This window comes from Felis catus, chromosome A2, assembly GCF_018350175.1.
Source record: "Felis catus isolate Fca126 chromosome A2, F.catus_Fca126_mat1.0, whole genome shotgun sequence".
NCBI classification, from domain to species: Eukaryota; Metazoa; Chordata; class Mammalia; order Carnivora; family Felidae; genus Felis; species Felis catus.
Window position 1 is genome coordinate 54,071,857 of NC_058369.1, and position 14,809 is coordinate 54,086,665.

At 56.0% G+C, this 14,809-nt stretch overlaps 1 protein-coding gene across 2 annotated transcripts in view; it reads right to left on the minus strand.

Annotated features, from left to right (window-relative positions):
• The window catches only part of PLXND1 (plexin D1), a 60,020-nt gene that overhangs the window by 20,449 nt on the left and 24,762 nt on the right, over positions 1–14,809 (minus strand). For both annotated transcript variants that reach the window (XM_023250044.2, XM_011280229.4), the window contains exons 6-15: positions 14,161–14,338; positions 13,906–14,014; positions 13,354–13,456; positions 7,093–7,194; positions 4,538–4,627; positions 4,227–4,320; positions 2,833–2,987; positions 1,642–1,793; positions 614–713; positions 381–520 (exon numbers count right to left, since the gene is read on the minus strand). In XM_023250044.2, the coding sequence (XP_023105812.1) occupies positions 381–520; positions 614–713; positions 1,642–1,793; positions 2,833–2,987; positions 4,227–4,320; positions 4,538–4,627; positions 7,093–7,194; positions 13,354–13,456; positions 13,906–14,014; positions 14,161–14,338 (1,223 nt within the window). The remainder of the gene's footprint in view (positions 1–380; positions 521–613; positions 714–1,641; positions 1,794–2,832; positions 2,988–4,226; positions 4,321–4,537; positions 4,628–7,092; positions 7,195–13,353; positions 13,457–13,905; positions 14,015–14,160; positions 14,339–14,809) is intronic.

A 14,809-nucleotide genomic window follows, 5' to 3' on the forward strand; every position in this document is an offset into this window, starting at 1 on the left:
TGGTGTCCCCAGCAATGCCCATCAATGGGGCCTGGTACACAGTAAGTGCATAATAAAGACAGAGGTATTTCATCAAAAGGCTCTGGACCACACCCCTGGGCCAGCCAGAGGAGCTCCGAATGTATATGACCATCACATTTTTCACAGCAGAGGTCACTTATGGAGCTCCTACTGTATGCCGGGCACAGAGTACTACTCACAATTACTGTTCTTACCAGATGAGGAAACTGAGGCTCAGAGAAGGGAAGGGGCTTGGCCGAAGGGACACAGCTGGTGAAAACCCGAGTGATGCTTGATGCAAGGATGTCATTCCACCCTTCCAGCCCCCAGCCCTCCAGTTTCCCTGGGCAGGAAGGGGTGGCCCAGGCCCAGGGGCTTACACGAGCTCCGTGCAGGGCTCTGTGTCGTTCACCAGGACTTGGAGCTCGGAGCCCACATGGAGGTCGCTCCCGTGGATTGTGATCCTGGTGCCCCCTGCCTTGGGGCCCTTGTCAGGCTCTAGGAATTGAACCTGGGGAAGCTGTGAGGAGGAAGACAGGAGGTCAGGCCTCAGGCCACCCCCCAGGTGTGTGTCTGGTGGGGTGGGCAGGAGGGTGGGTTCAGCCTCCCTTACCACGTAGGAGAAGCGCTCCCGTGACTTGCCCTCTTTAGAGGCGTTCACCGTCACCACGTCTGAGAATGCCTCTGGGGCTGGCCCTGTAGCGCACACAATCCTGGGGGGAGGTAGCTTGGGTCAGGAGAGCAGCTGGAGGGTCTCAGGGGCTGGGTAAGCAGCACCTGGGTTCTCTCTTGAATGATGCCACCCCCCCACCCCGGCTATACCCCGAGGGTATGTGGGCTCTCCACCCTTGCCCTCAGCTTCCCGCCTCTCCGACTCACAGCTGGGACTGCCATTTGGCTGGGACAGCCAATGGCATCACCTACATCAAAATACTGAAACCATTCCCTATCAGCTGGAAAACAGCCACTCTGAAACCCCGATGTCACCCTGATGCCAGGCTCTTCCCCAGGACTACCCACCTCCCCTGCCCGCCCCGCCTGACTTTCCCACAATTCTACAACTATGTGACAAAGGGGTGAGATAAGATGGTCTCTTGGGATCTGAACATTCTCCAACCATGAGGACATTTGTTGGGCTGGTAGACTGATAGCTTTTCTGCAAGCCTGACTTACAGCTCCCCCAGCAAAGGAAATCAGCTCACCCCCTGCTTTTCTACAGCCCCTCTGGGCCAGGCCCCACAGCGGTAGGCTCAGACCTCTGCACCACACCAGCAGCCCCACACTTTGTTAACTACAAGGTTTTTGTTGCTTTTTTTTGAAAAATCAATGCAAGCCTTCTATGGAAGTCTGGCTGTTCTGGGGGAACCTGGGAGGGCCTCCCAGAGCAGCAGGTGTTGAAGTGGGAACTTGAAGGATATGGAGAAGCGTCCAGAGTAGAAAAGGGCGGAATGCACGGGGATGGGTAATGGCTTCAACAAGGTCTCGAAGACCTTGTGCCACTTCTAGTGAGAGGCAGGGTGCTGAGGAGGGTGGGAAGGCAGAGGGGAGAGAGGAAGGCAGAGCTGTGGTTGGCACTGTTGGGAGGGGCGGGGGGGACGCTAGAGGTCATTCAGAACAGCCCTGGGGACTGCCACTACTCACTCCTCCGACACCGTGTATCTGTCAGCCAGTGGCTCACAGGCCACGCTGCCAATCCACACGCCATGGGCCACGTCGCTAAGCCGCCGGCCTAGGTTCCTGCCTCGGATGGTCAACAGGGTCCCGCCGTCCAAGGGGCCACTCAGGGGCTCAATCTGCCAGGTGACCAGAGGACGAATGATGTTCTGAGGCTGGGACGTCAGCAGCTTTCCCCACCCACTGCTGCACACACCCAGGCAAGTGCACGTACACCTGCTGCTCAGGAGGAGGTACGGAGGCTCTGAGGGGGTGGGGGCCGCTGCTCACTGGACAGGTCACGGGGGCTGCCAGTGAGGATGTGCCCACATGGGTCTGGGGATGTGAGTGTGCAAAGTCAATGACACCTGCGGGGGGTGGGGGCTTCTGTGGACAACGCAGTCTGCTCCCAGTGGCCATGTCTGACCACATGATCTCGCAACCCAGCCAGAGCTGACTGGGTCAGGGATGGGCACCTGACCCACCCTACGCCAATGAGAATCCTTCCACTGGACTTCGTCTTAGCTAAAACTCAGGCTCGGTTGTGATTGCCGGCCTCACTTATCACCATACCAGCAGGGTTTCCCCGACCTCACCATAAAAACTAGAGGCTGGGGGCACCTGGGGGGCTCTGTCAGTTACACGTCCGACTTCGGCTCGGGTCACAGTCTCACGGTTTGTGTGTTCTAGCCCCACATTGGGCTGTCTGCTGTCAGCACGGAGCCCGCTTCAGATCCTCTGTCCCCCTCTGTCTCTGCCCCTCCCTTGCTTGCTCCCTCTCTTTCTCTCTCTTTCAAAAATAAACATGAAAAGAAAAACAACTAGAGACTAGCGCTAGCATCTTTTCCGGCCCAGACTCCCTGCTTCACTCTATTTTTCTCCATAGCACTTATCGCCTTCTATATATAAATTATTTATTTCCTTACTTATTACTGCCCACCCTCCTCCCCCACTAAAACATTAGCTCCGTGTTGGGGTGGCACTTTGTTCACTTCACTGCTGTGTCTCCAGCACCCAGTGGCCCTGGCACCCAGCAGGCGCTCCCCAGGTGATCCTGCATGCATACGGCTGGTTATGTGCAAGCACGTGTGTCACAGGTCTGAGAGCCCGTGTGGGGCGCTGTGTGTCGCACACGCAGGCATGCAGGTGCGACAGGCCTCCGTGGGTGGGGGTGCTTACCGCGCGGATCTCGGGGGCGGGGCAGGTGCCAGGCAGGGGCTGCAGGGGCCCTCGCAGGCGGCAGCCGTCACTCCACACACACAGATGTCCCAGGTCCTCCCGGCCTAGGCACTGAGAACAGTCAGGGCTGCCCATGGCGCAGTTATAGACCTCCACTGGGAGAGACACAGAGACAGCATGGGTCAGCACCCCCCGTCACCACTGTGCCCTCTGCATTCACTCACCATCACCCAGAGGTGGGTTCTGGTTCTCCAAACTCCCCAGGACCTTTGCTAAGCACAGTGCAGCCACAGCCTCATTAATAGTATCTGTCCACACCACGATTCTACCAGGTGGGAGCTCTTTGTTTGTTTGGGGTTTTTAAATTTTTTTTAATGTTTATTTTATTTTTGAGAGAAAGAGAGAGAGAGAGAGAGAGAGAGAGAGAGAGAGAGACAGACCATGAGCAGGGGAGGGGCAGAGAGAGGAGGAGACACAGAATCCAAAGCAGGCTCCAAGCTCCAAGCCATCAGTACAGAGCCCAACGCAGGGCCTGAATCCACGAACTGGGAGATCATGACCTGAGCCAAAGTCAGATGCTTAACTGACTGAGCCACCCAGGCACCCCACCAGGCACCCCATTTGACAGGTAAGAGACCGAGGCTCAGAGGGGAGGACTGACTTGCTCAAGGTCACAAAGCCTGTGAGCGGCAGGCCCGAGATTCACACCCAGGCCTGGGTGGGTCTGTTTACCCACCAGTGGGGCTCTGGGATGCTAGGGGATCACTGAGCAATGTGGGCAGTGGGCACCAGGGCCTCAGACCCTCGGAGTGGCCCAAGCAGGAGTGCTGGGAGGGTTCTTCAGGGTCTTGGGTGTGCAGGTTGGTTCTTCTGGAGTCTGTCTCTGGGACCTTCATGGTGGGGACAGGGGGGTGGGTGGTGGTGCCATATCCACTAGGGATATCTGAGGCTCCCCATGAATAGACAGACTCTTAAAGAATTCATTCAATATGTATAATAACAGTAAGGACACCAATCGCCATTTGGGGCGTGCTGACTGTGCCCCAGTCACAACTGTAAGATCTGTGTGCATCGTCTCAGCAAATCCTCACCAAGCTTTCTGTAAAAGGGCCTGTGCCTCATGTCACATGGCTGAGAAACAGAAGGCCAAGCAAGCGCCTGAAGCTGCACAGCCATCGGCATACAGATGTCTGGCCCACAATACCTGCTCAATGAATAAGAACTGAGTGACCAGGTACAGAATGGCAAGGCTGGGATCTGAGACCCTGTGTGTTAGGGAAACACAGGGCGGGACATCTGTGACTGTGCGGTGGGCACTGGATAAGTCCCCCAAGGTAGAGCCCCACCCATTAAGGCTGAATCCCCAGTGGCCATAGGGCCGTAGGGGCTCCCACCTGTTATGGGGTCAGGGCTGTCCAAGAATCGGGCTGGCTGCCCCTTTAGTTGGAGGCTGAGTGGAAACATCTGGCTCTTCTGGGTCGTGTGCAGCTGCAAAAGGACAAGAAAGAGCATGAGGGGTGTGAGTGGTGTCTAGGTCTCTGCTGGGGGGAGGGGATGCATGTCATGGAGACAGAAGAGGGCAGGGCTGTTGAGGATAAGGGGATCAAAAGGAGGAGGGGGATAAGGTGGGAAGGAAGGAGTATAGCGTCTGGACTTATGCAGGCCTTCCTACCGCCCCCCCCACCCCCAGAGCCACATCACTTACCACCACTTGGTTGCAGTGTGCAGTAGATTCATTCACCCATACGGCTTCAAAGATCTCCTCCGGCCCAAAGCTACATTCTAGGGCTGCACCCTAGGAGAAATGGGGTTGCTGAGGAGAGGCAGATCAGCACCCACTGCTCTTTAACTCCAACTTGTTATGGGCTGCTGCCCAGAGTAGTGGGCTGAGCCCTTTTATCAGGCCCCTACTCCTCCAGAATGTCCTTCCTGGCCTTCAGGTCCAATGATGGAAGGAGGGAGGCAAGGAGTACATGAACACCTGGAACCTGTTGCTCCCCACGCGACTAAAAGCTTCACCAATATCTCCCGATGGCCTAAACCAATGGCCTTTTACTCGGCTCATAAAAATCCAATTCTTTAGCATGACTGCCATTCAAGGTTTATCCCAGTGAGACTCCACCTGTTCTTTGAATCTTACTACCCCCCACCTCTGTCCCCCAAGGCCGATGCCCCAGCCACAGCAGGACACTCTTGGACATGGCACAGGCTGCCCTGCCCCTGGGCCTTTGTCCAGGCTGTTCTTCCTACCCAAACAACTTGTCTCCCCTTTAGCCCCCCAGCAAAACACAACACAGCCCTCAGCAACCAGCTCAAATTGTCTCATGTTCCAAAGACTTCCCAGAGCCCCCTAAATCAGGTGGGTGCCCCTCATTTGATCATTCATTCATTCATTTAGCAATGAACATTTGGGTGCATGTTAGGGGCTCTAGGAGGCTCCTAAAGCCTGCCCACACCCTGTATGTTGAGGACCACCCTTATCTCCCTGCCCAGGCTCTTTTTACACTGGTCTTGCCACCCACTGGGAAGGGTTAGGGTTGGGTCTCAGCCCCTGTGACACCTCCAAGGGCAGTGGGTGGTGGTAAAAGAGCTCAGGTTCCATCGGTTTGAATCCTACCTTCTGCCTTTCCTAGCTGTGCAACTCTGTGCAAGTGGCTCTCCTTTCTGAGCGTTGGTTTCCTAAATTTTGCAGTGGAAACACACATTCCTACTCTGCAGGGTTGCTGGGGAAACGAGATCATGTATCTTTAGTGGGTTGCACACTGTGGGTGACTAATATATGCTGGCTGTTAGTATGCAGGAGGTGCTCAATAAATGTTTGTTGACTTAAATACACAGGCCCCAACTCCCCAGTCTTATCTTGCCCAGCACAGGCCTCCAGGGAACGGTATCAATAAATATTTGCTGACTGAACAAACTCAGGTTTCACGTGTATTAGTCCAGCCTCGTGGCAGGACTTCCTGTTTATGTCCCTGTTGTTAGCACATGTGACACCCTGAGGAGAAAGCAGGTCAGCACACCCCTCTCCTCTGGCCTACCCCCTCTCCCGCTTCACTCTGAAGCTAACACAGGAAGGTGGCTACTGATAGGGCTGCAAGCACATTTGCCCATGCTGAGCCAGGAGGTGGGTCAGCTCAGGCTTCAGCCACTCAGCATAGCAGACCCAGCCTGTCCTGAGGCTCCCCAGAGTACAGGCTCAGCAACAGGAAGGGGGCTCTGCCCCTTCCTGCCCTTAGTGTTCTAGAAGCAGGTCGAGGGCCAGGATCACTGAGGCACACTGGGGGCAGACACATGCCTCCTGGTTACGGGACCCGAACCCAGGGCTTAGGCCTCCCCACGCCAGGCTCCTGTAGCCCCAGGGAGCAGCACCGCCCTTCATACCAGACCAGGCCCCTTCATACTCCTGAGGCTCTGTTCCAACCACTGCAGGAGGGAGTCTGAGGGCTGAGGGCACTGCCCACACAGAGCTCCAGCCCCAGCCACAAGGCTGCCTGACACATCCCAGATGCCTGGCACGTGGCCCCCACGTGCGACAGCTGTCACAGGCCTTCGCTCCCCCTTGGAAGCAACAGATGGCGAGTCCCTAGGAGCTGGGGAGGGGGGATGGCTGGCACATTTCCAGAACTCGTCAACGCTTCCCACCAAGATGCTCTTCCAGGAGGGACCCAGAAAGGAGCTGAATCTCCTCCTCCCCCCGCGTGGGTGCAGAGGTGATGGCAGATTGTAGGGAAGAGCACTTTCTCAGGAGTCCAGTGCTAGGGTGCAAGTCAAGCCCTACGTCGTGTACCTAGAGTCATCTACTTCTCCTTTCTGGATCTCATTTTTCCCATCTGGATAATGGGGAATAGGGCAACACAGGGGTTCTCTGGACATTCTTCAGGTAAGACATGTCAGCCATGAACTGAGGAAATGTGTGCAGAATTACAAGTCAGCCTAGGGGGTAGGGCCGGCAGGACATGGACAGTGCCCAACCATGGGCTGCAGCCCAGCTCTGCCAGGAGAGCTTTACAGGGTAGGGGAGTCTGGGGGTCCTGGCCAGGGTTTCCCTCAGGAGCTGTTAGCAGCTTGCTGTCCCTTGGGCCGGGCTCTCCCCATCCACTTCCCTTTCCTCTAAACCCTGCAAACACAGTGGGGCTTTCTCAAACAGAATCTGGAAACTCAGAGAAACAAAACCAAGGTGTGGGTGGAGGGACCAGAGCATGGGTCCTCATCCAGAACAGCATTCTCCTGCCCCCACCCCCAGGCCTGGCCTCCACCTACCTGGAAGGCAGCATTGGCTAGATGCACGGGGATGCTCTGTAAGCTGCCTGTGGGCATGGGTGCCAGGCGTGAGGGCAGGATCTGGGGGCAGTCCTGAGGGCTCTGCAGTCAAAACACAACAAGGTAAGGGTGATGTGGGAGCATTTCAGAAGAGACAGGATTCACGGCCATGCCAGCCAGCCTACTGTCGCAGCCTGCCTCCCCAGGGAAGTACTTGCCAGCCTGCACAGTGAGGAAACACCAGTAACAAAATCACAGCAGCCGCCACCACCGAGGGCAATGTGCCCAGTGCCTCCCACACACTGTCTCTTTTGACCCTCATGACAAGCCTACAGGCAGGCTTTATCGGCCCCATTTTATAGATGATGAAACGGAGGCATTCCGCGATGATGTAACCTGCCCAGCGATGGAACCAGTCCCACCATGGCTGTTCCAGGGCATACTTTGCAGAGGAGGTCAGGAGGCTGGGGTTGAGGGCTGGCCCCCCTCCCCATCTCTGGGCCTCATCTTTCCCAGCTATAAAATGAGGGGCTGCACCCATTCTCTGAGACCACGCCCAGCTCCAAAATGCGGTTTCCAGGATGACACATGTTAAATGATTCAGAAAAAGAACTCCAAATTTCTGAACAGCCCACGGGAAACAGGCTATGAGGACCCTGGTGTCCTGAGGCTCCACACCCCTCCCCACTTCTGCAGGTGAGAGTCCCAGCCTCCGGGCAGAGGCGCCAGCCCCCCAAGAGTTCCGGACAGGCCTGGGCATCAGCATTCTCACATTGGCAGTACAGCCACGGAGGCCTGGTGGAGGAGGGGCCACTTCGAAAAAGGAAAGAAGTTAGGGGCGCCAGGTGGCTCAGTTGGATGGGCGTTTGACTTTGACCCAGGTCATGATCTCACGGGTCGGTTCATGAGTTTGAGCCCCACACTGGGCTCACTGCTGTCAGCAAAGAGCCCGCCTCGGATCCTCTGTCCCCCTCTCTCTGCCCCTGTCTCACATTCTCTCTCTCAAAAATAAATAAAACATTGAAAAAAAAAAAAAAAGGAAAGAAGTTAGGGGTGCCTGGGTGGCTCAGTCAGCCGAGCGTCCAACTTTGGCTCAGGTTATGATCTCACGGCTCATGAGTTTGAGCTCACGTCAGGCTCTCTGCTCTCTGCTTCAGATCCTCTCCCACGCCCCCACCCTCTCTGTGCCCCTCCCCGGCTCGTGCTAGCACCCACTCTCTCTCTCTCAAAAATAAATAAACATTTAAATTTTAAAAAGGAAAAAAGTTAGGGAGGGAGGGCAGGCAAGAGCTGGAGGTTCAGAAACATGGCGATGTACCTGCGGTCAGAGGGCAGAGCTGGTCTGTGAACTCCCACTGTCTGACTCCCAGGCCAGAAACAGACACCAGGGAGCAGGGCTGTGCCCACCATGCCATCTAGTCACCTCTCTGAGCTTACAAGTCTGGAGCCCCCACCCCGCGCTGTTGTTCAGACCTGAGGGCCCCACTGGGCCATGTTCTGCCTCCTCACACTCTGAGCCTGACCTGCTGAGACCCTGAGAGAAGGGGAGATTGGGACCCTGCAGCCGCCACACCATACCAAGGGCTGACCATCCCAGCCTAGAGGTCTGGCTGGGAACACAATGAAACATGTGTGTCCACCTTGAGGTCAGCCAGCCAGGGCAAAGGCCTCTGAGGATAGAACTTGGAGGCCTCCCTAGGTCTTTTCTCCTTACTGCTAATCAGACAGGGAGCTCCCTGAGGGGAACCCTGGGGGGCTCAGCATAACACTGGACCCTGAGGAGATGCCAGTAACAATAAATGATGACCATGCCCACATCAGAGATAGTCACCAGCTCACACAGCCCTCACTGTGCTCCTGGACAGTTCTAAGCACACCACACCGTATTAATTCACCAAATCCGAACTCCCAACAATCCTCTGAGTTAAGTATAATCATTACACCCATTTTACAGACTAGGAAATCGGGGCACAGAGAAGCAGAGCAGTTTGCCCAAGATGGAACTGGCAGCACAAGAGGCCTCTAGTTGTCCAGACTGTTTGCCGACCACCAGGCCAGAAACCTCGCCTAGACTGGTCCGTTTCCCGGGGAGCAGGGCCTGGTGCGGATCACAGAGGCCTCAGCCAGAGAAGCAACATGGCTAGGCCCGGGTGAGGCCTCCTGAGCTGACCGTCGTCCTGCGGGGCTGGAAGGGAGGAGCTTGTGTCCAGCTCAGGGTGAGCCCACACAAGCCTCTGGCCTCTGGGCTGCCATCTTCCGCAGTCTCGTGTGTAAACCCCATGGAATTTCAGGGAATGGAACCCACATGTTTGCAATCAGTTTTCATGGCTGCTGCCAGCTCTGCCTTGCAGCTGGCCGGGGGCTCTGTGGCTCTGTCTTCCCAGCTCCACCCCACCAGTGGGTAAGTGGCTGACAGGAGGGGCTGTGGGGTGAGGATCAGAGCAGGAGTTTCCACGTGAGCCCCCCCCCCCCCACCAAGGAAATGACGTGGAAGCATCCCTGAGGGTTCCCCCCCGCCATTCTCCTTAATCCCTATCTATGATCCCATGGCTTTGGATGCTTGTACCCGTTCTACAGAGTGGGCCAAGGCTAAGAGTCCTGGCACACCTTTGCCCTCCTTTGGTACCTCCCCCCAGAACTGGCTAATCCTCCACGGGGCCAGCTGGTATGTCTGCTGCTGGCCTCCAGCCCCCACCATCTGCCTCCAAGTCTGGCCTGGCCTTTGGGGAACTTCCCCCACAGGCCTGTGGTTTGGGAAGACTGACTCTACTCCCTAGCCCCAGGGATAGGCCAGTGTCCCAGGCCTGCCCTGGACTCAGCAATTGGTTCAGGGAGTGTACGTGACCCTAGAGCAGCCAGCAAAAGTCAACTCTGGGACTTCCATAGAACCAATAAGAAAGAGAAGCTCTTCTTATTTTCTGGGGCTGCCAGGAAATCAGGAGCCTGCCTGGAGCTGCTGAGGTCAACTTGCTACCAAGGGGGGAGGGCTGCCAGAGCATGAAGCCCAACCAGAGGGGCAGGGAGCCCTGAAAACATGGTCGGAACTCCTGGATCCAGCTATACCTGAAGGTGATGCCACCATCCCTCTCCCCCCCCGCCCTCCCCCCGCCCCCCCCCCCCCCGCCCCAGATTTCACACTCATAGGAGTCAATTAATTCTGTTGCGGCCAAGGCTAGTTTGAACTAGGGTTTCCCCCAGTGCAACCAAAGGATGGGGCCTCCCTGTCCCATCTAAGCCAAGCCATCGACACCTCAGAAGGAGGCTGAGTGGCTTCTCCCCTTTGCTGGAGTGCAGCACAGGGCAGAGCCTGCAGGTTCAGGAAACCACGGCCAATCGACCACACTCTAGGCAGAGGAGTAAGGACAGCTGCTGAGTCAGCAGTGCCAAAAGCCACAATCAACCCGGACAGGAGCCCAGTGGGTGCTGGTTCACAGAAGACCTCACCTGTACCCACACTGGGACTCACAGACTCTCTCACTGTCTCTCCCACATTCAAGGGTCAAGAACTGATGTCCCAATCCAGCATGGCTGGCCCAGACCCTAAACCCATCTCGCCCGGTCCCTTTCTACAGTTCTGCACCCTCACAGCCCCCTAAACTGCCCCTTGTTCCTACCAAACCACTCTCCCCACTGGCTCCGAATGAAGTCCAATTTCACGGTGGCATCCACGCCAGGCTCCCCAGGAAGGGGGCCTACTGTCCTATCTCTCCTCCCCTCCTCTAAAACACCGCACCCTCTTCCTGGCACCCTCCACTCCTCCACATCCTCCTTCTGCACTAGGGAAGTGCAGGAGACTCCCTAATGACAGGAAACTCAGCCCTTAGCACCTCCCCAGGGACACCTCCCTGGCCTAACCCAAGTCCTACTGTCTCCTCCCAGCTCTCGAGGGGTGCAGGCAGATGTGCAAACTCCCCTGTCCACCACCTGACCAGAAACATGTCACCTGCAGGGCTAACAGAGACATAAATAAATGCCACCTTAAGTATCAGTCAGAGACTTCTGCAGGCCTGGGGAGGGAGCTGCCTCTTCTCTTGCTAGATTACCATAGTCCTCTAAGACAGACCCTCTCTGGGCCCACCGCTCCAGCTCCTGGCCCCCAGAGCTGCAGACCTGGGGGAGATGGCTTATGGGGTGCTGCCTCAGAAACACCTCTAGACTGAGCTCCTATGCGTCTGTCAGGACCCTGCACAAAAGTCCCCCTCCCAGAGAAGTGCTCCCTGGCCCACCCAGCAAAGTAGCCACCCGCTCCTGAGAAGGATAGTGGCCTTTTAATGAGTACCTACTATGTGCCACATATGGAGTTGGTGCCTCACAGGTGCAATTCAAGACTCCCAGCACAGCAAAGTAAGGCCATTTTATAGTAGTAAAATGTACAATTACACAGTAAGTAAAATAGGAGATGGGGAAACAGGCACAGAGAGGTTCAGGAGCTTGACCAGGATCACACAGCCACAACTCACACCTCAGGCCCTTGGCTCATGATGGGGAGGGCAGAACTATGTCTAACTGGGTTCCTTCCCAGTGCCTGCTACAGACCCAGTCATACAAAGGGTGCCCAATAAATGCTGGATAACCGTGTTGAGCCTGTGGGTCCTCCTCAACAGCCATCAGGCTGCCAGCACGAATGCTTCATGTTTCACATTTATTGAGCCCCTCTGTGTACCCAGCCCTGGGCTGGGGGCTAGAAGATGTGGACCCTAAAAAAGAGCAGGACTCCTGCTTGGCCCGGACTCCAACACAGGGGCCAGGGGCCTCCTCTATGGTTTGGCCACACAGATTCCACTGGATCTCTCTCCCAGGGCCAGAAGCCCCACATTATTGTCTCGGTTCTTTGAGGTAAGCTCCTGGATGACCCTTCTTCAAAGCAGTTCAGAGGCTTAGGCAGGAGGTGCAGAGACCAGAGGGTTCCAGGTGTGGGCCATGGAGCCCCTCCTTAGCATGTGAACACTGATCTGTACCTGCTTGGAGGGTTCCTGATGAGATTCTCTGAGCCCAGAGCCAAGAGGCTGGGGGTTCAGATGCTCTGGGGACTGGGCCCGCTTCCCTGGGACACATGCTAGGAAGCAGTGCCCCCAGGACCCTATTTGCTACCTCAGTTGTCCCATCTGGAAAGTGGGCGGGAGCATCTCCTTCCTGGGGAGAGGAGCCTCAGGCAGGGACTCAGTGCCTCACCCTGACCCCTCACAGCCCTGATACAAGACAGAGGCTCCAGCAGCCAGGTCTGAGAGGGGATGAGCTGTAGTCTCAGAACCTCGACACCCTCTCCCACCCCAGTGTAGCCATCCCACCTGGCTGAGCATCACCGCCCCAGCCAAAGCCTCATTTGGTCATCCCTGGTAAGGCTAGGATGGCCTTAGAAGCTTTTGGGGCAATGGCAGAAGGCCACCCTGCAAGTGAACACACGGCAGAAACCAACCAGGCGCAAGGTATGTGGCATTTCCATTTGTACTTCTCCCCGTCCGCCAACTCTCCCCACCACGCCCACCCTGGTGTAATTGATTCAATCCAGCCATCCCACAGCACCAGGGAGGGCCTGGATCCTGGCCAGCGGAGAATCAGCCTATAGAGCTCACGGGACCAGCATAAGCAACAGGACCTGGGAGCGTGTGGCTCCTGAGACCAGCTCACCTTCTCTGCTCAGGGACAGCCATGGCATCACCTGCTCCAGGGTCCCCAGCACCCATGGGGAGACCAAGCCAGGGGCCTTTCAGCCCACCTCCTGATCTCGGGAAGGAAGGAGAACATGGGCGCCAAGCCAGCGGGGCTTAGATTCAAGGTCCCAGTCTGGTATTTCCTGGCCTCAGGGACAACTGCCCTGAGCCCGCAGGGTTGTTGAAAATGTTACAGGTAAAATTTCAAACTAGCCAGTACTGACACGGTGTGTAGAAAGGAGCCCTCCTACTACAGGTGGGAGTTAAAACTGGCTCAGGCTTTCTGGAGGCAGTTGAGTCAAAGATGTAAAAATGTGGCCACGCTTTCACCCCAATATGCCATTTCTAGGAGTTCGTCTCCAGGGAATAATCAAGGACGCACGCCATGCCCTGTCTATATCAGAACACAAAAAAGAAATGGGAAGTGATCGGTACATCCAACAACAGGGGATTGGTTAAATGTGCTGTTATGTGATGAGCCCAGCACAGCTGTTAAATCTGGTGCCAGGAAGAAAATTTAATGATGTGGAAATGTTCTCAACATATTAAAAAAAAAAAAAAAAAAAAGTAATGAAACAGGCAGAGGGCATTCCACCCAGGCCTGACTTACCACGGGATTTGGTGAGGCCTCACACCGTGACTGGTTGGAGACACAGGCATGCTGCTGGGTGCACCAGAAACAAGGCCACTGTGCCGACAGGCAGCTGGTGCAGCTGGGAGACAAGGAGCGTTTCAGACACTCGGATGCCCACCCCTCACTTCACCCCTGCCCCCGGGCACTGGGACCTAAGAGGCAGATCCCGGCCCTGGGGAGAAAGGTCTTCCTTCACCACCATCATCATCAGAGGGTGGGGCACTTTGAAGATACTGAGCTCCCTGCTACGAGAGGCAGGCAAGGAGGATATAGACAAGCAGGGCCTTTAGGAGACTAAATTAAGGGTAATCAAAGCACTTCTCTCTGTCCCTGCAGCTTGAATGCCCACAGAAGCCAGGTTAGGGTGATAAGAGTTTGCTGCACATAAATGAGCCAGAAAATGAACAAGCGAGGGCCCTATCTGCCTCTAGCACACCACTGTTTTTCTTCCAAGGGCCTTCCTGAGAGCAGAGACCCTTCCCTGTTCCTCCTCCCACCACCCAGAGGCAAGCACCCTGACCCACTCACGCTGTGTGTGGATACACTTGTCCGATGCGGCTGCAGTTGTAGATGGTGAAATTGGCCCTGACGATATTCCGCCCGTTGACCCTCACAGACATCTCAACAATCACGTGATCTAGAATGGACCAGGGGAACCAGGGAGAGAAGGACAAAGGGGAGTCTCCCCTGACCTTGGAGGCTGTGATATCAGGACCCCCATGCCTGACATTCCATTACACCCCTTCAGGGCTGTACTCACAGCCCAGTGAGCGCGGTGCTTACCCTGGTGGGGCGGGAAGGGCGGGAACTGGTCCCTTGGCAGGAGGTTGCAGTAGGCGATCTGGTGGCCAAAGGCAGGGCCCGGGACCCGGGCCACAGTGCGGATGTTGTTCCCATAGTCACAGGCCATCTCCATGCCACTGAGGCTGGGCAGGCTGCCCGAGATCTGCAGGATCATGCCCTGGGGGCCAGGGACCCTCAGCTTGGAGAGTGGGGAGCAGGCCTTTCCCCTCAGGGCCCAGCTCCCACTCTAGCAACCCTGGGAGAAAGGGTGACAGGTGGCCAGGACTCCAGGCCAGAGGGCTATATCCTACATGGGGCTCACTAGGCCTCAGTTTCCTCATCTGCAAAATGAAAATGACCATCTTACAGTAGTCAAGGAGGCTTTGAGTCATCTGGTCCCTGGGACTTCTCTGACCTCATCTCCTAATATTCTCTCAAATCTACCAATCTGTTCTCATCTCAGGGCCTCTGCACTGGCAGTTCCCTTGGCCCAGAACACTCTTCCCAGATACCCACCTAACTCACCTACTTCATATCTTTGCTCAAATGTAACATCTGCACCATGGGCCTAGCTCCAGCCTCGTCTAAAATGTCGACACTCCGCCACTCATTCTCCACCCCTCTCTCTCTTCTGCGCCCTTTTCCCAAC